At 51.8% G+C, this 22212-nt stretch overlaps 7 protein-coding genes across 7 annotated transcripts; 2 read left to right on the top strand and 5 right to left on the bottom strand.

Moving 5' to 3' along the window:
* Positions 1–407: 407 nt before the first annotated feature.
* On the top strand, positions 408–1066 carry STEHIDRAFT_61972 (uncharacterized protein; the record flags this gene model as incomplete). The annotated part of the gene is made up of 2 exons (XM_007306701.1): positions 408–709; positions 778–1066. The coding sequence occupies 2 exons, from the start codon at positions 408–410 to the stop codon at positions 1064–1066; spliced, it is 591 nt and encodes a 196-aa protein (XP_007306763.1).
* Positions 1067–2057: 991 nt separating this feature from the next.
* On the bottom strand, positions 2058–2579 carry STEHIDRAFT_61912 (ICMT-domain-containing protein; the record flags this gene model as incomplete). Its single annotated transcript, XM_007306698.1, has 2 exons — positions 2058–2151; positions 2227–2579. Coding segments are annotated over 2 exons (447 nt in total), but the record flags the coding sequence as incomplete, so codon positions are not given.
* Positions 2580–7114: 4535 nt separating this feature from the next.
* Positions 7115–9301, bottom strand: STEHIDRAFT_113054 (uncharacterized protein; the record flags this gene model as incomplete). Its single annotated transcript, XM_007306878.1, has 6 exons — positions 7115–7335; positions 7904–8694; positions 8759–8821; positions 8885–8935; positions 8999–9139; positions 9195–9301. 6 exons carry the CDS (start codon positions 9299–9301, stop codon positions 7115–7117), a joined length of 1374 nt encoding a protein of 457 aa, XP_007306940.1.
* Positions 9302–10591: 1290 nt separating this feature from the next.
* On the bottom strand, positions 10592–12612 carry STEHIDRAFT_123382 (uncharacterized protein). Its single transcript, XM_007306877.1, has 5 exons — positions 12338–12612; positions 12031–12266; positions 11321–11977; positions 10790–11240; positions 10592–10709 (listed from the first exon to the last, which is right to left on the bottom strand). The coding sequence occupies exons 4-5, from the start codon at positions 11231–11233 to the stop codon at positions 10659–10661; spliced, it is 495 nt and encodes a 164-aa protein (XP_007306939.1). The 5' UTR covers positions 11234–11240; positions 11321–11977; positions 12031–12266; positions 12338–12612; the 3' UTR covers positions 10592–10658.
* Positions 12613–12981: 369 nt separating this feature from the next.
* STEHIDRAFT_100777 (uncharacterized protein) lies at positions 12982–14736 on the bottom strand. Its single transcript, XM_007306876.1, has 4 exons — positions 14193–14736; positions 14058–14131; positions 13653–13994; positions 12982–13524 (listed from the first exon to the last, which is right to left on the bottom strand). The coding sequence occupies exons 1-4, from the start codon at positions 14297–14299 to the stop codon at positions 13310–13312; spliced, it is 738 nt and encodes a 245-aa protein (XP_007306938.1). The 5' UTR covers positions 14300–14736; the 3' UTR covers positions 12982–13309.
* A 2327-nt stretch (positions 14737–17063) lies between these two features.
* Positions 17064–19247, top strand: STEHIDRAFT_148595 (uncharacterized protein). The gene is made up of 6 exons (XM_007306875.1): positions 17064–17289; positions 17369–17486; positions 17546–18321; positions 18420–18596; positions 18732–18905; positions 18971–19247. Exons 1-5 carry the CDS (start codon positions 17206–17208, stop codon positions 18891–18893), a joined length of 1317 nt encoding a protein of 438 aa, XP_007306937.1. The 5' UTR covers positions 17064–17205; the 3' UTR covers positions 18894–18905; positions 18971–19247.
* Positions 19248–19772: 525 nt separating this feature from the next.
* Positions 19773–21353, bottom strand: STEHIDRAFT_113051 (FMN-linked oxidoreductase; the record flags this gene model as incomplete). The annotated part of the gene is made up of 6 exons (XM_007306874.1): positions 19773–19919; positions 20033–20231; positions 20321–20396; positions 20469–20916; positions 20999–21088; positions 21177–21353. 6 exons carry the CDS (start codon positions 21351–21353, stop codon positions 19773–19775), a joined length of 1137 nt encoding a protein of 378 aa, XP_007306936.1.
* Positions 21354–22212: the final 859 nt, after the last annotated feature.

Here is a 22212-nt window from a genome sequence, read left to right as displayed (position 1 = left end):
TGCACTACCGATCTCAGGCCATGATTCACGTAGGTTGCCGAGGTCGATATTACCTTGTTATCGCCTACCCCTACGGTTAGCCCTGTTATGAGGCTGAGTATAAGTAGCACGGGAGAAGACGATGCGGGTCGCATTTCGACAAGGTACCTTTCGCTCCATAACTCGATAAGCCTCCCCCAGTGATGTCCGTCGCAGATTTTCCTTGGTTGAAGACCGGTCTGCTACTTTCCTTTGCGGCATCCGTTCATGTCTCCTCTTCTGCCCCACAACCTCCAGCACCACCGGGTCATGTATCGAAGACATCGGTAACTATGTTCGACAGGCTCGTTCGCAAGATGACGTTACTCACAAAAGTGAGTGCCTGCACCTGAAGATCCTTCGCCATACTGAACCTATCGTAACTTGACATGACTCAGACCACAGCATGGTTCTTCGCAATTGCCGATATACTCGCCACGTCTTCCCTCATCTATGCGCCCGACTCGCCCGCTGCCCAACTCTGCCGTCATCGTCCAGCGTCCGTCGCATCTCTGACCACACCACGAGTACGGTTCCTAGTCGGCGTTCTCAGTGCTATTATGGGTGGCGTCATAAGGAAGAAATGCTATGATGCCCTTGGCCGTTTGTTTACCTTCGAGAGGAGCATTCTGCCGAAGCATGAGCTTATCCAGGACGGACCGTATGCATGGGTGCGGCATCCGAGCTATACGTGAGTCCGATCCTTTCATAGTATCCTCATATTCCAGTGGTAAAGCTCACGATTCTCTCTGGATCTAGTGGCATGTACCTCTGTCTCATAGGCCTCGTCGTCACGATCTCCGCACCTGGTTCGTGGGCGCGCGAATGTCGACTTCTTACATGGCCCGGAGATTCCCTCGCCACTCGTTGGTATGACGTTCTCGGGTGGGTATGGGCAGTGTTCTATTCGCTGAACACGGTCTACGCGCTCTGGAGTATGTGGGTAAGGGTCGGTTCAGAGGATGCGGAGTTGAAGAAGAATTTTGGCAAGGAGTGGGAGACGTATAGGATGAAGGTTAGATGGGCGATTATTCCGGGCATCTATTGACCATAAGCACAGCTAGATGATTATGGGAAGATCGGCATGAGAGGAGAGGTGGTAATCGAAAGGAATCGATAGCGTTACCTCGGGTAGTTCAGCCTGCACTGAGGTCAATACTGATCAGATCCCCTTGGCCTTTCGAACCTGACCGACCTGCGCCCGCGAAACCTGTTGTTGCCAGCGATCGTTTCCGTCCAACGCTCACCTCACCTTCTCACTTCGTGTTCGTCCCTGCTTGTGTGAATCTTTCATAGATGCATCGTTGTTCTGTCTCGTCTCCAAGTTCTCATACATACGCGCTACCGCTCTAAAGGATTTAGACGAGAATATCTGCGCGTTCTCCGATAGTGACCCTACATCCGATTTGAACGTTTCAAGTAACAATGGTGTAAAGTGCTAGCAATCCTGACGGACTCGTTAGTCTCCCACCACCAGTCGGAAATGGGGTCAAGGAGCCTCTCCTCACGGGCTTATTTCCAGCCAAGATAACACTAAATTGAGAACTAAAAAAACATGCACTGAAGGGGAAGTCGGCGTTACGTATAGAGACAAGCTGGCGCGATGTCAGAAATCCTGATGGAGGAATTGACCATGCGTGCTGGATGCCAGACGTTTACAAGGAATTGACGCCATCAGAGCGCGCATAAAGACCGGAGGGTGTAAAATGGGAACATTCCTTCCCGGAAAACTTGCAAGCGCTAAGGATCCGGGGACGACAGGGATGAGTATCATCCCCTAACGCCACAACGGAACCATGTCATGATCATGCATGCAACACTAGTGATTGTTACTGGATTATGCGAAACATGGAGTTATCGGCCGAATTTATCGTAAGTGCGGGGAGTGTGCCTTCGAAAGTCCATAGGTATGTAAATACATCTACTGTCGTATTGTGTAACGTCCTAGCGAGCCGCCCTTACTATCCCTTCAAAACATGTAACATCGCCAACAACCTTCCTCCGTCGAGTACCGAACCGACGTGCCAGCGTTTGGACGCTCAGAACACGCCCGGAAACATTCCCCATCTCACCTTCTTAGCATAGACCTCCCACTCCTTCCCGAACCTCCGCCTCAGCGCTTCGTCTTCTATCCTCACCCTCCTCGCCATACTCCATAGTCCGTACCCTATGTTCGCAATGAACACGCATACGAAGAACCATGCGAACAGCGCCCAAGCCATCTCCGTCCCTGTGCCTCCCCTCGTCACTCCATCTCCAGTCGGGTCTGTAGGGCCCATCCATGACCACCCACGTAACGACGAGGATAATGGGGGCACAACGCCGCACTCCCTCACCCAACTTCCTCTGCTCCCTAACGCTCCAAGTACTCCGAGTAGGGCAGCGTACATCCCGGTATAGGAGGGATGGCGGACCCATGCGTATGGTCCAGTGGTGATTAGATTGTGGTCGGGGAGGATGGAGACTTCGAATGTGAAGTAACGGCCGAGAGTGTCATAGCAGTATTTGCGGAGAAGAGCGCCGAGGGTCACAGAGAGGACGGAGAGTAGGAAGAGAGGTGATGGGTGGGTTAGGGCATGATCGAGAGAGTCGGAATGTGAGGTAGTAGAGAATGAGAGAGGAATAAGGACTGGAGAAGATGGATGTGGACAAATCAAGGTAGGAAGCGCAATGGAGTGTATTGATGTGGCGTTGGGATGTGTGGCGCTCGGTGTCGAAGGCAGAAACGCCTTCGGATCAAAGACGGCGTACAAAGTCGTGATCAGATCTATGGCTGCCACAATCCATGTCGCGACCTATCGTAAAAATAGGCCTTGTCAGTGACCATCATCGTTTCGGAGAGTCTGACAAGCTCTGACAAGCCGCATGACGATGAAGAGACAGAAAGCAGATATACATACCTTGACGAGCCATGTCATCCGTCGGACTAGCTTGTCGAATAATGTTCGCTTCGTCGTCGTGTTCTGGCTCAGCGCGCGGGGTTGTGGTGGAGACATGGAGATGCTCGTGCCCGTCGTCAATAGTAAGAGAAGAGATAGTTTGATCCAGGGAAATGACGATGAAGAGGCAGCAAAAATATATGGATCTGCCATGGTATGTGTGTGGACAAGAATGGATGAGAGTGTTGCAGGAGACTACGGTCCAGACGAATAAGAAAAATCCTGGATTATGACTAGAGCTCAGTCGCGCTTAAGACGTCTCCCCGCTCTAAATCAACTCAAGATGGAGACAGAATAAAGACGGTGACCAAGAGATACTGATCAACGAGGGGCACGGTGGGGAAGGTGCGCAAACCGATTCCCGAGGACAGGACGGAGATGGGAAGGAGGCGCAGGCAGGTCTCAATGACGGGCCATATATACCTCGCGTCCTCGCCATTATTCTAGCCGACTCAACTTGTCAAGAAGGAGATCTGCGCTTCCAATCCAGCACGAGCCTGTGCCATGTTGACCTGAGGAGGCTTTAACTTCGCACCGTCTCGGTGCGAGTCTCAACCTCCCGTCTCGATGGCGTCGACGCCCAGAAAAGAGTTTGGCGCTAATTGTGAGTGAGATAAGTCGGAAAGAACGCCGAGAGAAGGAAATGTGTACGTGAATGGGTCCCGGTGGATCCCTTGCTTTCGGCGACTGAGGATCTTGATTCCCTGCCTTGGGAGTATTATAACGTTGTTTCATCATGTGAAGCAATGTCAACAAAAATAAAGGTGGGGTGTCAATTCCAATCCTAATGCGGGTCCTGTCTGTTTCGGCAACTGTTTCTTGTGTTTGTATAATACTAGTAGTAGAAGCAGAGGACCAAGAAAGGACGATGGGTGAAGGAAACGCCCGGCTACTAAAACGCGTCGCTTAGTGCAGGAAATTTGATTTTACGGCTCGTTACGGCGTTTTGCCCTGTTTTTCCACGGCCCTGAACCGGGTCCGGCAACTTTCCCTCGACGCAAGACGCGGACGTCCATGGACATCCGGCGTTCATATTTTTCCTCGACGCGCTGTGTGTTTCAACAGGTTTCAACGAATATTGCCAGGAGGAATGCGCTATAGCGGAAGCATCAAAATCATGATACGGTATGTACTTGGAGAAATATATCTATAGACGCTCGACTTGCCTTCAAGTTGGACTGAAGCTCTCCAAAGCAGCTAAGATAGGGCTCATCGACGGTCCGCCTACCTCCGGTGTGGCGGTCTGGATGAGAATCACTGTAAAGTTAATAACATCGACAAAATTTATTTTCGAGCTTGCATGATTTGAGAAATGTCCTTCAGAGACGTATTATTAACAACTCTGTGCGGATGGATTTTTGGATTTTTGACCTCAGGCCTTTACTTTGGTTAATGAAGCTGGGGGACAATTCTCTCAATGAAGGCTCACTCGAGACACAAAAATAAGAATTTCGTAAATTCTGGCCGCACAGAGTTTCTCTAAATACATCTCTGAACAAGAATCACTAAGGACACAAAGCATGAAAACGAAATTTGTCAATGTTATTAACACGAGAGTGAATTACCCCGCAATACAGTGCCACACCGGAGGTAGGCGGACCGTCGATGAGCCCTATCTTAGTAACGACGCGAGATATCGTAAGGCCTCATGTATGGCGATAGACGGCTCGAACGAACAGCATACATACTTTCGGAGGGTGAGCAATACTTCTTTGGTAAATGCTGCAGATTCCTGACCGGACCACGAGTACACCAGTGAAGTTTGTCCAACTCCTTCCTCCTTGCGAATGGATTCGTGTACTCTGCTCCAGAGCTCCTCCGGCACCCTATATTATAGGTGACGGAATACGATGAATGTGTTTCGAGCCACCACGTACGGTAAATATAACACCACTACGCGTATGGTCGGACTTGATTTTGCCCTACGCGTACTTTCTCTCGTGGCGAAGAGGGAGTCGAAGTGAGGTGTGCCAGACTTCCGCTCTCCGTTCTGCAAGCAGTCATTAATTATCTCACTGTTCCGGACGCCTGGGACGACCGTTCATTATCGGCGCCAACCCGGTAACCCCGTCTTCTTGGTTTATTTACTACCGAGTAGTAGATACCTGCTATGTCAGGGAAGGCTCGGGCTTGTGCTCCTGGTAACATGAGCATGAGTACCGTCCCGGTGATTTGTAGGCACGCGCTTCTATGCTAGGCTGCTCCATATCCCGAAGTAACGCCCTTTGGATTAGAAGCACACTCGTGCTGTTGAGACTCGGATGGTGAGAGTGCATCCCTGTGCATCTCCGCAGCGTAACGGTCATCATCTGGCCGACATGAACTGTAGCTAAGACTCTAAACAGCGGCTCAAACGCTTATTTACCGAGGGAAGTACTTCGAAGAGGAGCGACTGGTCCAAGTGACGATATGCACCTCTTCGAAGGCACCCCAGGTCTCTATATACCAATTAAGGACTGTAAGTAACGCGTTCACGCGCATTGGAAGGCACTCCGGCTACATACTAGTATATACTCTCGTCACCTCCCTGGACCGAATTCGAAGTGGATCCAAGTGGACAAGTTCCTGATTTTTTTGCTCACACACCTTCCAGAACCGACGTCAGACCATGTAGGTGCGGCACAGTCCACTTTGTTCTTTTCGCGCTCGAGGTTTCGGATAGCGCAATCGCACGCATCACCACGGACACCGGTGAATTCTTTGGAACACCATACTCTGATGAGCACCCGGTTCAGTATACATGGTTGCCGCAAGCAGGTGTGTGCGTACCGTTGTTGATTGATCACGGCATCATCCTCCCACCGGGACACTCCTGGTAACCAGCGGCAATTTAGTCACAGACTGAGAAGAGTGGGTGTGATCAGGGAGAGTTACCGAGGTCCTCGAGGTCCTGATGAAATCTTCCCAGGACATTTCGTGTGCTAACATTCTCCCACTGGGGTGAACCGGCTGCTTCATCCCAGACGGCTCAAGCCGAAATGTGTCACTTTCATTGACCGTTGAAAAGTCCGTGACGTCCGTCTGCTCGCTTTTGGCGATATCCTGCCTTCCGAGGACCTGTGTCTCTGCTGATCATTTTCAACGGTATGTTGTCCTGTCAGAATAGCCTTTGCTGTGCATATCTATCGCTCAGATATGATTATTTCCTCTGACCGTGGACATTCATCGCAGATTTCATTCATGTCCTTCCGTTTGCAGCCGACGGGTTCAAATATTGATCCAGATTTGGTCCAGATCTGAGTTACATACGAGGACGCTCTCGGACCGAACTTTGACAACAAGAACATGATCGGTCGCGGTCAGCTCTCTCGATCTTATAAAGTGTCACGTCGACATGCAGGTGTACCACTGGCTACTGTAACGAGAGACGGAGGTCCGGAAAGGTGCGTATCTTAGTCTCTAGAATAACAGACCCTTACATCTCATCCTCAAATATTTCGTCGTCGTGAACATATGGGTCTTTGTCTTTTCTAGAACACCCGCAATAAGAGCACAGCGCTTGAAGACGGTATTTGAGTATTACCTTCCGTCGAGTCAGAGCGTCAATATTAATTACTGTCCACAGCTTCTACGGTATATCGCCACCCTGTCCCATGGAGCTAGGCTGCATATCGGATTTCGCAGACCTGCCTATTATAGGACGAGCGCGACGCTCACGAGGTTCAGCGGGGATAGGTCTAGCGAGTAGGCTGGCGTTTAGAGCTCTGTACTAACTGTTGATAGCCATTCTTCGATTCTACTGGCGTACTTCGAGGGCTTTTCTCAAGACGCAGATGTATCATCTGCCCGACTCTGAGGGTGTGGGCGCACTCCGCGCTCCAACACGTTAATTCTGGAGCCAACTAGAGATGGAGCGGCGGAGTGGCAGGTACGAACTAGATATCTCTGAGAAGTGAACGAGCGCCTTGTGGTCTCTCGTCTCGCTTATCCTGTCTCATTTTAATCCAACGAATTATGAGAGGAGGGCGTCGATGGCCGGGTATGGTAGGGTCTACGAGAGGTTCGGAAGGTGGTGCAGGGAGTTCCAAGGTGTCTGGCGGAAGGGGCATAGTTCGTTTTCAAGTGCAACCCAGGTTTTGAACGTACAAGTGTTTTCTTGGCCAGTATTTGTACGATATAACCTTTCCGTTTGAGTGGATTTCATTGCGATTAACGAACTACGAACGAGCTCTTTCAAGATGAAGAGTGTCAGATCTGTTGGGGCTCGTAGTCGCATCGCGCCTGTATCGCCAGCGTTCGCGTTTCTCATCCGGCCTGCTATACCACTCCAACAAGATACAAGTGATAGGAGTGGCGAGTATAATCTCAAAGCTCAGAGCTGCCTTTGCTGAAGTGACGACGAGCGGACTCTTGGCCGGCGTCGGCGGATACTTGGTCGCTGAACGTAGTACGTGAGATTTATTCATCAGACACATGAAAGATGCAGGACAACATTCCAGACTATATTGTGATTGTATATTCCAAACAAAACAGAAAAAAAGGGGTAAACTGGCCGGTGTTAAGAAAGCATGTGAGTGGCGGGAGACAAGGGACAATGGAGAGTACAGGATGATAACAATGCAGACGGATACAGGACGAGATGAGCATCAATGGGTACAAGAGGGTTCGCTGCGAGCGTCAGAGAGGGTACAGATGGAGATACGATTGGTATGTGATCGAAGGCAATGAGAAAGGCATAGAAAATATGAGAAAAAAAAAGACATGTATATATACAATGTGGCCCGCAAGGACAGGAGGCCAGCGAGGGTGAAAACGGAGCAGGCAGAACCTAGAGCGAGCACAGACCACACACCGCCAAAAGACCCAGAGCCAGGCGAGATTCGAGTTGAAGATCGGAGGACTCCAAGTACCTCAGTCCTTGCGCAACCTCCTGCGCTTTTCCGGAGAGGGCGCGACGAATGGAGGAGGGCCGGAGGATGTGGCGGAAGAGGAGTCATCCAACTTACGCTTGTTTCCCCCGGAGGATCGAGGAATAGAAGAGGAAGAAGAAGAGGAAGAAGAAGAGGCGAGTGGGAGATTGGACGACATGGCGACTGGATGGTTGAAGGAGGAGGAGGATGCGAGTGGGAGCCCGGAGGCGGGAATATAGTCGGAAATGGAGCGGCCTTGAGGAAGAAGGGGTTGAATAATGCCTCTTAACCTATTCTTCAGGGCATCCTCAGACCCTGCCGCGGTGAAAGGGCAGCGGGCCTCGAGATGCTTCCGATTTCGGTCGCCTCCCTCGCGAGCTAACTTCCCACCTCCACAGAGCTTGCAGACCGCCTTTGTGTGAAGATGGGGACCCTCAAAATGTCTTCCGAGGGAAGATAGCTCGAGGGTACCTGTATGCGTACAGCCTGGGAAACGGCAATGAAGTGATGGCGCGTTCAGCCCATGAACCATTTGAAGGTGATCGAGGGCCTTGCTGGCGACGGTAGATATACCGTGATTATGGGCTTGGCCTAGCGGTAAGCCCCACTGACATGGTACCTCCCTTTCCTCCTTCTCATATAGATGGCGCGCCATTTTGAAACAAGGCAGCCGTCCTTCCAGGTCCCTGAGGATGGTGAATCCTGGATGCTCTGAGACAGAGGAGGCATCTGCATCTTTTTGCAGTGGTAAAATGTTCTCTTTGTTCGAGGTGGAGGTGGAGGTGGAGGTGGAGGTGGAGGTGGAGGTGGAGGTGTGTGCGTGCGAGGGAGAGGGCCCGGCGCGCGATTCGGGTGACGTCGAAAGAATTGGGGAGGAAGGACTGCTACTGAAAGAGGTGACACGATATGACCATCAGAATAAAGACACGAATGAAAGGGGGAAGAACGCACTGCTGAGGCACACTAATACTCTCTCCGCTTAGCTCTGCAGTATTCGCCGGCACCGCGGATGGTCTGATGAGAAGGGAGGAGTGAGCGACCAGAGGAAAGGTGGAACATGGAGAAGAAAACACGTACGGTGTCGTCGCTGCTTGGCTGGAGGTATCGGGCGTTGGTGAGTTTGGGCTCCTTGATGAGGAGAGATGGTATGAGTCTAAATGCGCGACGACCGAAATAAGAAAGATCACGCACTGGGAAGAGGATATCGAGGCAGGGATTGCGATGACTTGGCTGGGGGTTGCGATGACTTGGCTGTGGGTTGCGATGACTTGGACGGGGGCTGCGATGACTTGGCTGGGGGTTGCAATGACTTGGCTGGGGGTTGCCCTTTGACTGCGAAGTAAAATGGTTAGAAACAATCTCTGGACATCAAAGATATCAAACGCACGAGGGCTTCCCGTTCGCGCAACCGGAGAAATCGAAGATACTCTCGGCCCAAACATAGGCTCTGGTGTAATCAATGTATTGTTGCGAGGAGTAGTAACTTGAATTCATATTGAAGTGTGCCGATGCAAGAAGAAGTCAGTAAAGCAGGGGATCCTCGCGTATGGGACGGGGTTGTATGATGTGGGAATGTGGAAGAGAGCTGAAGGGTGGACGGGACGACCAGACCTGGATCGCCTGGTCTTTTATATCGTGGTCGAAACCGGCGGAAGAATACGCGTTCGCTTACGTGGGCAGCGTTATCGCGGAGGCATCATGCGGCTTCCGTAAAAAAAAGACGCGTCAAGGGCCCCACCCAGAAGAACAAACGCGACGCGTCCACAGGATGGCACGGTCTCAGCGCGATTGTGCCCTTTCCTCCCCTTTGTGCGCCTTTCTACTCCACCGTTGCTAGGACCACAGCGTGCCGAGCGCAGCGTGTACGGTCGAGAATCAGGCTGGCAATGGCGAGATTTCGGGGAGGCAGTGTTGAGTGCGCCTTCCGTTTTGGGACGCGCCTTTGGGCACTACCACATTGACGCGGCAACGCGACCGGCCGCGCCATTCCTTTTTAGTCGAACCAAAGGATGATACGGCTTACGCGGTCTTCCTCGTCGATAAACATTACGTCTTCTGTCCGCTCCATGACTCAGGAGAGAATTTATCCTGCGGAAATTGACTCGAGGCGAATATTCGTATCCATGCTAACCGTGGGTATTTTTGGGATATCGATGAGATGTCGATGGAAATGACTCGGGAACCACACGCACACACCTTTCTCGTTGAACCCGACGAAAGGCGTCCGGCTAACTCATTTCCCCTGTCGACAATGCACGGGGAGACTCGCCGAGTCTCGCGACATTGTACACATCTGCCGGCGCGCCTCTCTTATCGACGACCATCCACACATCCTCTCGCTGGCAGGCCAGGGCCTACTCAGACCTCTGCTCCCGCCGACAGTGACATTCCTCTGTGGCAGCGACTGCAATACGCCGTAGTAAGATCAACATGCAGGCGGCAGAAGTCGGTAACTTGGTAGAAGTCTAGATCGTCATTAGTGGCGACGAATCATATGAAGGGCAAAGGGAATGGGGACGAAGATATGTGGCCCAGGATTTTGCATAATGTCGAAATTCTGGTTAACGATACTGCAACGGTGTATGGGCGACGAAATTGTCTGGTAAAGTACAAGCTTATTCTTCGCAGTTCATACATGCACGTCGCTGTCAACGTCCAGATCACATCAACGTTGGTTCGTGCACCAGAGATCGAAGTAAGACCCTCCCACCACAGACTTTCATCCTATCCAAATCGTCACTGCCTCCTTTTCTGTCTTCGCCATCTTCTCCTTAGAAGACGTTTCCGTACTGACAACCCTCCCGATGTCGCTGGCGCTCCCGTTCTTCCTCCTGGTGTCGCTGCCTGGACGCTACGATCGGCATTCGCACTCTCTATCTGCGTCTGCTTTGTCCTCATTATCCTAGTCAATAATTAAAACGTCAGCATCCACTCCTCAGACCTCCTCGCCATTCCCTCAGCAGTGGAAGGAGTGACTCTGACCTTCGCTGTGGCCTTCTTGGCCTCGTCAATGTCCTTCGGCTCTTTCTTCTCTCTCCTTCTCTCCTGCTGCATCTTATCAGTTCGCGGACGCGAGAACCCTACCTCCCTCTGCCCCCCAATTTCGTCCCCTCCTTCAATCTCAAGCTCGGGCCGGCAACATGCCTTCACGAACCCCTGCACTACGTGCCTTAGTCCATCAAGGTCTGGTCTACCTGGATGTTCGAAAGCCTCACATTTCGTCTGCCAGCAGCAGTATTCGTGATGATGATGAGGGACTCGCGGTTGGTGTGGAAGGCAGTGAGGATTGGCGGTAGGATGGGGCAAGGTTAGAGGGGACGTGGAGATTTCTGGGCAAGATATGACATGGCCACGGGCGGCCATAGCGTAGATTCGGTGCGAACAGGATGGACATTCACGTTCTCCTTCCGCATGTCCCATTCTCATTATGATTCTGGCCAAAAAATTCAACGTCAGTATCCACTGCTCACACGTCCTCCCCGTTCCCTCAGCAGCGACAGGAGCAAATCTCACCTTCGCTTTAGCCTCCTTAGTACCGTTGATACCCTGCGGCCCCCCTTCTCCTTTCGTCCTGACCAAATCCCCGCCGCTTCCTGTGCTGGCTTTGCCAACTTCTCCTTAGAGGCCTATTTGCATCGACAATACCAATCATCCCCTCCTGGTCTCGCTCGCACTCCTCTTCGCTCTCTCGAGATCGGTATTCACGCTCTCCTTCCGCGTCTCCCATTCTGGATCTCTTGATTATCCTGGCCAGAATCTCGACGTCAGCATCCACTCCTCGCACGTCTTCGCCGTCCCCTCAGCAGTGTCAGCAGTGACTTTGACTTTCGCTGCGGCCTTCCTAGCACCGTGAATCCCCTGTTTCTTCACCCAAGTTCGCCGTCCTCTCCTGCACGCTCGGACCATAACCACGTCTTCACGAGTCCCTACGTTACGTGTCATCCATCACGGTCTGGTCTACTTGCGCGTTCAGGACCTCTGCACTCCGTTGGCCAGCAGCAGTATTCGTGACGATGAGGGGTCCGTGATCGGGGTGTGGAAGGCAGTGAGGATGTGAGGATGCGAGCGAGGATGTGGCAAGGATATGGGGACATCGAGATCTCTGAGGCGAGGAGCGACACGAAGGTTTACAGTGAGCATGGTTAAGCATTCCCATTTCCTTCTATACATCTGCCGTCAATGAGACTTGAGTGTATCAGAGGAGGACAAGTCAACATGCGTACTGTGGATGGCGCCAATCTCTCTATACAGCCTACTTATTCCTGTCCACAACTTTTTCGGAAGTGTCCTCCCCATGATACACCCATTCCCTTCGATGTGGATGCAGACAGGCTCTTCGACGACGGTAGCCCTATGTGATGGCCGTTCGCGGCGCTGATGCCACGAGCGGTCGTAACGTAGATGTGAATGCTGATGCTCAGTGTGGGCGCGATTATAGCTGCTATGCATCTACCGTATGCTGTTGATTAGGCTTGTCAGCATCAGAACTATGGTATCAGAGGACAGTCTGAAGAAATCGAGCATGCGTACGGTGGATGGATGGTCGTATGTCTCTACAATTTGCTCCTCTTTCTCTTCCTCTTCCTCTTGCTCCTCCTCATCGACTTCTCAGACGTATCATCTACGCAAAACTCCTTGCCCTTCAATATTCAATGCCGACTGGATTTTCAAGGTTGGGCGTTCCGATTCGCGGCGTTGAGACTTTGAGAAAGCGAACCAGAGCGGACCTCCAAGAGATGGACTGCGTATTTCGGACACGCATAGCATAGCAGACCAGGTTGGGATATGTAGACGGAGATGGAGACGGAAACCGCAGAGGTAACAGTAGAGTTGGTGTTCACTTGTGGGTAGGGGAGGGAAGGTGCCAGCTGGGTGCCAGCGGTCAAAGCACGAAATGTTACGAGGATCCCTCAGAATTCCTCCTTCTGCCAGTGCATCGAATATTTCCGCCTAGTTTCTGGTTACGACGTAAAGCAGAGACAGAGCTCGATATAGAGAGAGGGCCATAGCGATAAAGTGCGAGTGTAACAGATCAAAAATACCCTGAAAATCGAGAAAAATGCAGAACTGGGAACGTCAAAGTTTGGACGTGCCACAATGGGCGGGCCGCACAATCCGGATGTTGCAAATTCAGGCCACTTCAACCTGTTCGCCACTCTCGTTCGTGTTGTGGCCTTTGATGCAGCGATGGTGATTACATTCATCGTAGTGGGGATCGTACATTAGTGATGGACTCGGATACAACATGTAGTACTGTACAGAAAGAAAACCGTAGACCATCGATTCGTTAAAAAAGAATTAGTATTGCTCGTTATCCTGCCTCTCATGATCCCAGCGCTACACACAAACCGACTCCTTCACTCCCTCCTTTCTCCCACACACGTCCTACCAAGTCCTCCTCCATCCCGCTCCTCCTGAACCCTTCCCTTCTCATCCTCCTTGATTTCCTCCTCCCCATTGATGCCCGCTGCCCCCATCCTCGCCGATCCGTCGCACACGAAATCAAACCCTCCCCTTCTCATCCTCCCCTCCCTTCTCCCTCTCCCTAACCTCCTCCACCCCCTCCCTATCCTCCCTCTGCCCAACTCCAGACGCGGCAGAATTAGAAGCCAGGCCACGAGAAGGAATGGCTCTGCGCCTGGAGGCGAGGAAGAGGATGACGGCGGCTATGGATGTGAAGAGGATGGCGAACCAGGGGAGGATTGCGAGGAGGCGGACTTTGTGGATGGAGGATATCAGAATGAGGGTCAAGTGATTGAAAAGAAGAAGAAAAAAGAATCCCCCAAACGTCGAAACGTGCAAATATAGCCACAAAGAAACGAAACTCTTGAAACAGAAGACTCACGATAATGAATCCGCCTATAAACCCCCGTAACCCCCAACTGCGCCTCTGCAGCCTGCAAAAAGCTCTCCGGAACCTGCTGCCCCCCAATTGTCGCACTGATCCCCGCCTCGCGATTCGCCACGAAATCGGTGAATGCGATCTGGGTCGCGAAGAGCCAGAGGGCGCAGAAGGCGAGGGAGAGGGATTGGAGGGGGAGGGTGCGGGTGCCCAGGGGCGGAGGGGTCGATGTAGGATGGGAAGAGGAGGAGGGGCGGGAGAGGAGGGTGAGGAGGAAGTAGATGAGGGAGAGGAGGGCGATGAGGGCGCAGACTGTTGTGAGGACTATGCCGGAGTCAAATACGTCTGTGGATGAACGTGTGAATAAATGGGTGGAGGGTGCGTGATACTAATTGGGCAAAAACAAACCCTTGTCGTCGATGGTGATAGTGGCGCTTAAAGCGGCAGCCGCTCTGTTGACTGTCGTGTGCTCTTGATTCGATCTACGAATTCAGAAGGATGTTAGACAAGGAGATCAGACGCATCACGATGTGACGAACGTACTTGATCAAGGCGTTCAACCCCACACTCCCTCCAATCACGCCAAATGCAAACGACATGAAAAGCGCGGCAAGCCGGAGAGTCCGCATCGGTACGCTTTCGTACGCCATCGTCCAGAACACTGGTAGCAGAGCAGAGTAGACGGCGAGGGGGAGGGAGCGTTTGGAGTACGTTCTCGCGTCCAGAGAACAAGCGGGGGAGCAGAATCGCAACCCAAGGAGACCCACGTCTTATAAACCCAAGCAACTTCTCACCAAGATCGAAAACCCAACACAGCCACGTCATCATGCAGGTCAAACGACCCGGAAGCGCACATGTCTAAATGGAGGCGTGTGACGAGCGAATGGGAGCGTTCTTTGTAAGTCGCCGCTGCTTATGCCTCCATTTTGTGTCCGTTCTTTGACGGGAGTCGGAGCGAGATTGACGACGAGCGTTGCGAATGTCGTATAGAAGGGCCACGAAGGATAGAACATTGAGATCATGGCGCAAGGAGGCGTACAGGCGGTGCGAAATCCTGCCTTCCTTGTGTCCATTTAGCCTGAGCGTGAGAATCATAGAGGCACGGAAGTAAAGTTAGACGAGCAAGATCGAGGTTAACCAAGGCCAATAGGAAACTCTAAAAATCAGGAGGAGGTCACCAGTCGTGAGCAGTGGCGTCTCCGCCTGGAGTAACAAAAATAGGGGTTCCTGCATACGCGTAAGCACAAGGTGGTCGAACAGCGCGAACTGAGACTGGATGGGACAGAAGTTCCGGCCGGTTGGTGGCCTGTCAGCATGGGTAGCCTAAGGCCCAGCGTGCGTTTAAGAGCTGAGATACTTGGGACCGAAACTGAGTGCTCGCGTGACTGAAGGGAAGCGCTAACAAGCCAAACACATGAGAGCGCTAGCGAAGGCTAGCGACCGTGTAAAGCATCATAAACACACCTGATTGCGACGTGTTTTATTTTTGTGCAGGCGCATAGCCATTGTGCAGTCAGCTTCCTCACGAAGTAAGCCTCTGATAAGACCAACTTCGGTGAGCAGAAGACATCAACGCACAAGGTAGTGGGCCATCTTCCAACCATCTTCGATGGCGATTCAGAAGCTCGAATATTTGTTATGCCGAGAGAATACTCCTGGTAGTCAAAAGCACAGCACACAAAATATCAAACACAGCCCAAGAGCCCACAGCCAAAGTCCAAACGTCGAAGGTTTGCAAGCCGAGCAAGACAAACCACACGAACGGAAAGAGAGGAGGAAAAGGGAAAGCCTCGTGACACCCCTGAAAGCCAAACGCGGTGTGACGAGAGCACCTGATGTGTGACAAGCGCGTGTCGTGTCCGAGCGGACTTTGAAGTCGGCGTCTTCGCCACCTTCGAGCATCTTGCACCCATCCTCTACGGTCCGTTGGTGATTTGTCCGCCAATCTGTCCTTTACTTTTGGAACATAGTTGAACTGGAAGTTGCCTTCGCACTACGACGATAGTGACTCTCTATTAGAACTCTTACACGACTTATCGCTGGGTTCTGCTAGGGCTCACTGTGCCGGTGCTTGCTTGTTACTACTGCTTGGACTTCGTTTGGCGCAAACCTAGAAACCACATACTTAGGCTATCGTCTTAGACTTCCCGACACTCTAATATCCCTGTGGATTCTGCCATCTTTTGGCTTTTGAAGAGACCGGGACTAGAACACAGGTGAGTTCGACTCTTGTTCGTGTAAGTCCATTTTCGTGTAGTCGTTGCTATTGTGGGACGCTCCCTGATTTTATGGACGGAATTCCTGCAAGAGAGATTAGCCATCTGGGACGTGATGTTGTCTTTATCGAACATGGCCATAATATTAAGCCACCGTGCGACTCGTAGACCACATCGAACGAGTACATGCATGCACTACTCATTATGCATCGTGACCCTAGATATCGATACTTTTATACCATACCCACGGTGCAGGAGAGTGGCCGTGGTTGAGTATTGGAGTATGATTGCTCGATGACGATCATTGGCATTGGCATCCTGTGCCGATTGTGGTTGTACAGGGATAATATGGGCCACGAGCTCTGGGTCTTGAGTGTCTAGCTATGCATTCAGCTAGAGAGGCTAGTTTTCCTAAGTACCTGCATTGCGGAAACTTTACGATGGAGATAGTGTCGAGCTGTTCAAACTTTCAAATTCCACCTTATTGTTACATTTCTTCCTCTTCTCCGAATTCATCAGTACAAAGCTGACTCGTCTCATTTCCACCTCTTTTCCGTCTCCGAAGTTTAGATTCGAGTCCCATCCACCCATCATCACACCAACCCTCCGCACCCCGTGTCCTATAACCCTCCGCACCCCGTGTCCTATAACCCTCCCACCCATCCAACCGGTCATCCACCGCAATGACCAACCTCTCCACCCTCACCCATTCCCTCTCCACCTCCTTCCCTGGCCCCGAATCCTCCCACCTCATCTCCCGCCTCCTCACACTCTGCACGCTCCCTGAATCCCAAAGTCCAACATCGTTCATATACGTCCATGATGCGCATAATCCACGGATGACCTGTGATCTCCTGCGGCGCATGTTCGATGGGCTGTGTGAGCTCTCGTCCACCTCGTCGTACAATGCCCCAGGACAAGGGTCAAGCAATGATCCAGACCCAGGCTCGACGGCCGACGTCCCAATCATCCGCTCCGCCCACCTCAATGCCATAGCCCACTTCACGCCCCGTCTCCTCTACGACACAGCGCTCAACCAACTCGCTCAATACGAACCGAAATGGGCCGACGGATGCGAGAATTGGGTTGCGGAGGGGGATTTGGAGACGGGTACGAGGTATAATGATGGGGTGGATGGGTTCGTGGAGGGCTTGAGGGCTTTGGGGCGGGAGATTGAGAGGTTCATGGGTGAAGAGGTAGATAATGCTAACGCCCAGAGTGGTGCAGGTGGGAAGACGACGAGGGGGAAGGGCAAGGGCAAGACGGTGAACGGAAAAGGAAAAGGGAAGGGGAAGGGAAAGGAGGATGATAAGACGAGGCGGACTGCAAGGGGGGTGAGGATGTTTTTGGTGATAGAGAGAGCGGAGAGGTTGAAGGAGTCGATGCCGGAGATGATCGTACCGTTGACTAGATTAGCGGAGTTGGTGAGCATTCTGTTGTCTTGATTCGCTCGCTTTTTGCGTTTCGCTGACCAGTGCGTCTTGGTATTGTGCGTTATTGTAGTCTAAACTCGATATAACGACGTTCTTCGTATCTGAAGTTCAATGGGAAGATATCAAGCCTCCTCTCGGCGCTGCGATCGACCCGTACAGAATGGTGGTATTGGCGCCAACTGCGCAGGGTACGTGACCGTCTGTGTCATCATCTGTCCATCCGTAAATTCATACAATGTCTTGACAGCCGTCGTCCAACGTCTCTCCTCTTCCTTCCCTACCCCTTCATCGACATTGCTCCAAAACACCACCCCATCACCCTACTCTCCCTCCCTCCGTCCTCTCTGGAGCGACTTCATATCGTCCCTCGTCAGCGTCCTCTTCATGTACACAAACGACGCTTCCGAGCTGGCCTACGTAGCCGCTGCGCTATGGCCTGGGTTCGTCAAGCCGGTGTTAGAGGCGTATGAGGAGCTGAGGGAGGAGGCTAGAGCAGCCCGCGGACATGTGAATGAGCATATTACAGAGCCGGGAATTGATGACTGCGAGGTGGGAGCGTACGAAGATGAGGAAGTGGGAGAAGAGGAAGGAGATCTGGAGACGATAGCATACAACGCGCGCATGCGTCTCATCCACTATTTCTCACCCTCATACACCGCCGCGCTCAACGACCTCTACCCGCGCCTAACCAACGCGCTAGACTGGTCTCGAAAAAATCTACCGGAGCGGGGCGCGCTAGATAGAGGGGGGCGGGCCTCCGCGCCCAATAGTCCTCGGAAGCGAGGAGAACGCGAGATTGATGCTGCGAAGGAGAAGGCGGCGGGAGAGGCGGCGGAGGAAGAGGGCGTGTGTAGGCTTCCGAGGATGTCGAAGTTTGTGCTGGTGGCTGCGTTTGTGGCGTCGACGAACCCTGCGAAGACGGATTTGAGGATGTTTGGGAGGGGGAGGGATGAGAGGAGGAAGGGGAGGAAGAAGGGAGGGGGGACGAGGAAGTCTGTAGGTGGGAAGGCTGGGAATGCGAAGGTGCGTTCTTTTGCTGCGTTCTTTTGCCGTGTTCATTCGTCTTTTTGCGTCTGTTTGCTGATCCGAGCCGATTTTATTTTGTTGTTGGGCGTGAGCAGGTACCGCAAAGACTGCTAGGCCCAATGGTCTTCCCTCTCGATCGACTGCTTGCTATACTAGGCATCCTACTCGAAGAACATGACGCGGATTCGAGGCCTGATCTCCCTGACTTGGAATCAGCGCTATCTGGAGAGTACACAGAGCTGGAACTGGGGAGGGTCCATGTGCTCGGCGCCGTACGTTCATCCTTATTCATCGTTTTCCCTTATTCCCTCGTTCATTCTCACTTGCGATCCCACCATGTTCCATTACCTACCTTTCGCATTTGTCCTCGTCTTTGAACGAACCTGACTGTCTTCCTGATCGACTAGATCTCGGAGCTCGCGAACATGGGCTTCCTCCACCGCGCATCGGCCCCAGAAAAGATAGACGGCCCGCCGACGTTCAGGTGTGGAATTTCGTACGAGGCTGCGATGGCGCTCGGGAGGGATTTGGGCGTTGGGGTTAGGGATTTGATGTGGGAGAGTTATTGAGAGGGTGGTGATGTAGGTTTATATTCTCCTGACACAGGAGCACGGTCTTTTGACACGATGCCAACTCCGTGATCTAGGAATGTCACGGAGGTTACCCATTGCCGCACTACTGAAAGCAAGACTTGATACTAACTAATAGCTCGGGCCTGGGCCATGTCTTTCGGCGTTCCCGACAAGGCTAAGGAAGGCCAAGAATGTGTCGTTTGGTCTATTCTATGTCCTCATCCTCCTACAGTATGCTTGGCCAAAGTATGGAGTGACTACCACTATGTAAGTCATACGCCTAGCCAGGGGTTGCCCCTACCTCTTCTGACGTGATTCCATATCTTTGTTCGGGTGGATGCCTCGACGAACCCCAACGAAATTGAGCTGCGCTCATCACGCAGAGCGGCTTCAACAGAATTCAGCGGGCGCTCGACACCAATATTTGAGGTCTTAGGTTGTGATGAGAAGAGAGCGCGCTGCGTCTATCCCCTTCCTCCCTCTCCTCCTTGCCACATCAGAGACCGACTGCTCTTGTTCAATCTTTTGTTATCCGTCTCAGTAGCGGCGTGTCCTCGCGTAAATGTTTCCGATATGTTCAAACAGTTGGAAGATATAGTTGGCTTCGTAAGTTTTGGGCGCCGGTCAAAGATCTGAAAGCACGTTGCTGACTAGCTTCGTGCCGGATATAGAGAAATTCCAACATGTTTCGAAGATCGACTTTTAGCAGGAAGGGTCTCACAGATTTTATTTTTTTTGATGCTCTCAGAACTGTGTTAAAAGGCGACTATGCGAGTAAATTACTACGACTCTAATTTATGTGTGGGTGATCTCGATCTATTTCGTCTACCTAGAGGACCTGCCCCACCCTCATCGCGTTGGTCGTCTATATACAACTCATGCCATGGCCTTCACCTCGCCTGTCGTCTCCTCTGCGAATATGTAATCGGTGTATCCCCTTGCAGTGGGTTCGTCAACGAAGAACGTGCTACGATCGTACTTTGTAAGCGGAATGTTTTCGCGCAAGCGCCGGGGAAGGTCGGGCTATAAAAGTACCAGTCAGCACTGCCGTACGTATCCCAAAACAAGAATGAGAAATGAAGGAAGTGGGTCCGAGTTTGGCCATCCAAAGAGCAAAGACTCGGATGGAAACTCACGTTAGAGATAAAGTACCGCCCGAACACGACAAGCCCGCCCTTCGTATCTGCGGTTTTGATTGCCTCGTCACGGGTGAAGCCTCCAGCGGCCAAGTAAAGCTTGTCTCCCCAGATCTTGCGGAGGAAGTCATTCGACTCGTCTTCTGAGGCGTCGCGGTCGGTGATACCGGCAAGACGGGGCTCGGGGACATGAAGGTACCTGGACGGTAAAGAGCAAGAGGTAATTGTATTCAGGTGAGGATATCCTTACATGGATGCTGAACGGACCGAAGATACTGTGGCACTTACCCGAAGTCGGGATATTTTTCCTTGATGGTCTTGACTATGTGACTGAACGTAGGGATGGGATCCGCCATGCGCATACCTGCAGAGATAGGTCAATCGTTGACGAACGTTCGATAAGAAAAGAAGTTCAAATTGTGAAATAGAGACATACCTTGGAAAGTCGACCAAGGACTTAACCTAATCCCCACTTTCTCCACCCCTACCGCCCGAACAACTGCATCAACGACCTCCAACACGAACCGTGTCCTATTCTCAATACTCCCGCCATACGCATCCATCCTCTTATTCGTCACATCTTGCGTGAATTGGTCGATGAGGTAGCCGTTCGCACCGTGAACTTCGACACCATCGAAACCGGCCTTGTGTACCGCGTTTGAGGCAGCAATGGCATAGTACTGGACGAATTGCTTGATCTGTGCGATGGTGAGGGGTTGCGGGGCTGGAGAATCTGCCGGTCTGTCATCCATGCGGATGTCAGAAGAAGAATGGTACACATGTGAAGGGTCTTCGGAGGCCAGTTGAGAGGGGTCAGCGGCGCGTCCGAGAGCCCACATTTGAAGGACTATGTAACTGCCTTTGGCGTGGACGACATCGGTGATCTGTTTACGATATATGCGATTTTAGCTTCTGAGAATGACCAGATAGTATCATGAAACAATGGTACAAGCCAATTCAACGAACCTGCTTCCATGCTGCGATCTGCTCCTCCGACCAGATGCCTGGGATGTGAGCGTATCCACCGGCCTGAGGGGCGATAAAGGTAGCCTCGGTCTGCGATGCATAGCAAGGTGCATACGCGCATTAGCACCACGAACTAATAACGGCGAAGAAGAAAGAAGAAAGAACTAGGTATGCGCACAATTATCAGAGTACCGGGAACGCTGGCGCGCTGAGAGTAGTACTCGACACCAAGCTCAGTGTGAGCGTGCCTCTTGTTCGCTCTAAACCGCGTCAATGGAGCCATGACAACCCGGTGTTGCAGAGTAATATTGGCAAACTTGGCTGGCTGGAATAGCTTGGAAGAAGTGGAGGACATATTGACAGGTATACTGCGAAGAGCTGTAGACGTTGAGGGTTGGTATGTTGTGTTAAACTGAGAATAAAGCCAGAGGTACAGAATCCTCACTGTCCTTATACCAAGTCTGTTGGTCCTGATGAGCGCCTTACATCTCGCCCACCATACTCAACGAAACTCGACGTGAGGGTGAAGTTTGCTTGGGAATTAGTGACTGCGATTCAGGTCTTGGTAAGCCCGGATGTTGAAAAGGTAGGGGAAGGTATACCATCCATCCTCGGGGACGTGTATGCCAAGACCCGTCGACGCTCGTCTGCAAGCGCCTCGGGCCAATGCCCGAGGTAAGACTTCGAGAAGGAGGGTTAGTATCCGGTCTTTGTAGGTTGAACACCTATATGATGGCCGAAGACATGCGCCCATTGACGTGACTGTGTCCAAACGATTGATAAGTATAAGACGAGGATAGCTCGACGAAAGGCGATCAAAGGTGCTGTGAAAAGCCTTTCATTCGATCACTCCATTACGAGGCGGAAATCTTATTGAATGCTTCCTTGACTTATTATCTGGATGTCCTGAAGAAGTGACGGCTGTTGCTTCATCGGAAAATGAATGCCTGTGCAGCACAGAGCACCATGTGCTGGGCTTGTTGGACAAAGGGAGTAAACTGAGTATTTTGGACAACTGGCCGATATATGGCCGCTTCGGTGAGATCCTGGGATACTTGCTGAGAAACGAAGGGTACAGTCAGCGACAAAAATAGGCACTAACTCGGATGTCAATGCAAACCATGTATTTTCGTCTTTGTAGTAGTGACTAATTTGCATCATGTTCGCTCCAGGGTCTGACTGAAAGCACACGGAATGTAGTTACAAGGGGCATA

The sequence above is a fragment of the Stereum hirsutum genome (assembly GCF_000264905.1).
Source record: "Stereum hirsutum FP-91666 SS1 unplaced genomic scaffold STEHIscaffold_12, whole genome shotgun sequence".
Classification (NCBI taxonomy): domain Eukaryota; kingdom Fungi; phylum Basidiomycota; class Agaricomycetes; order Russulales; family Stereaceae; genus Stereum; species Stereum hirsutum.
The sequence above is the reverse complement of the archived record's forward strand: the minus strand, read 5'-3'. Positions and strand labels throughout refer to the sequence as shown.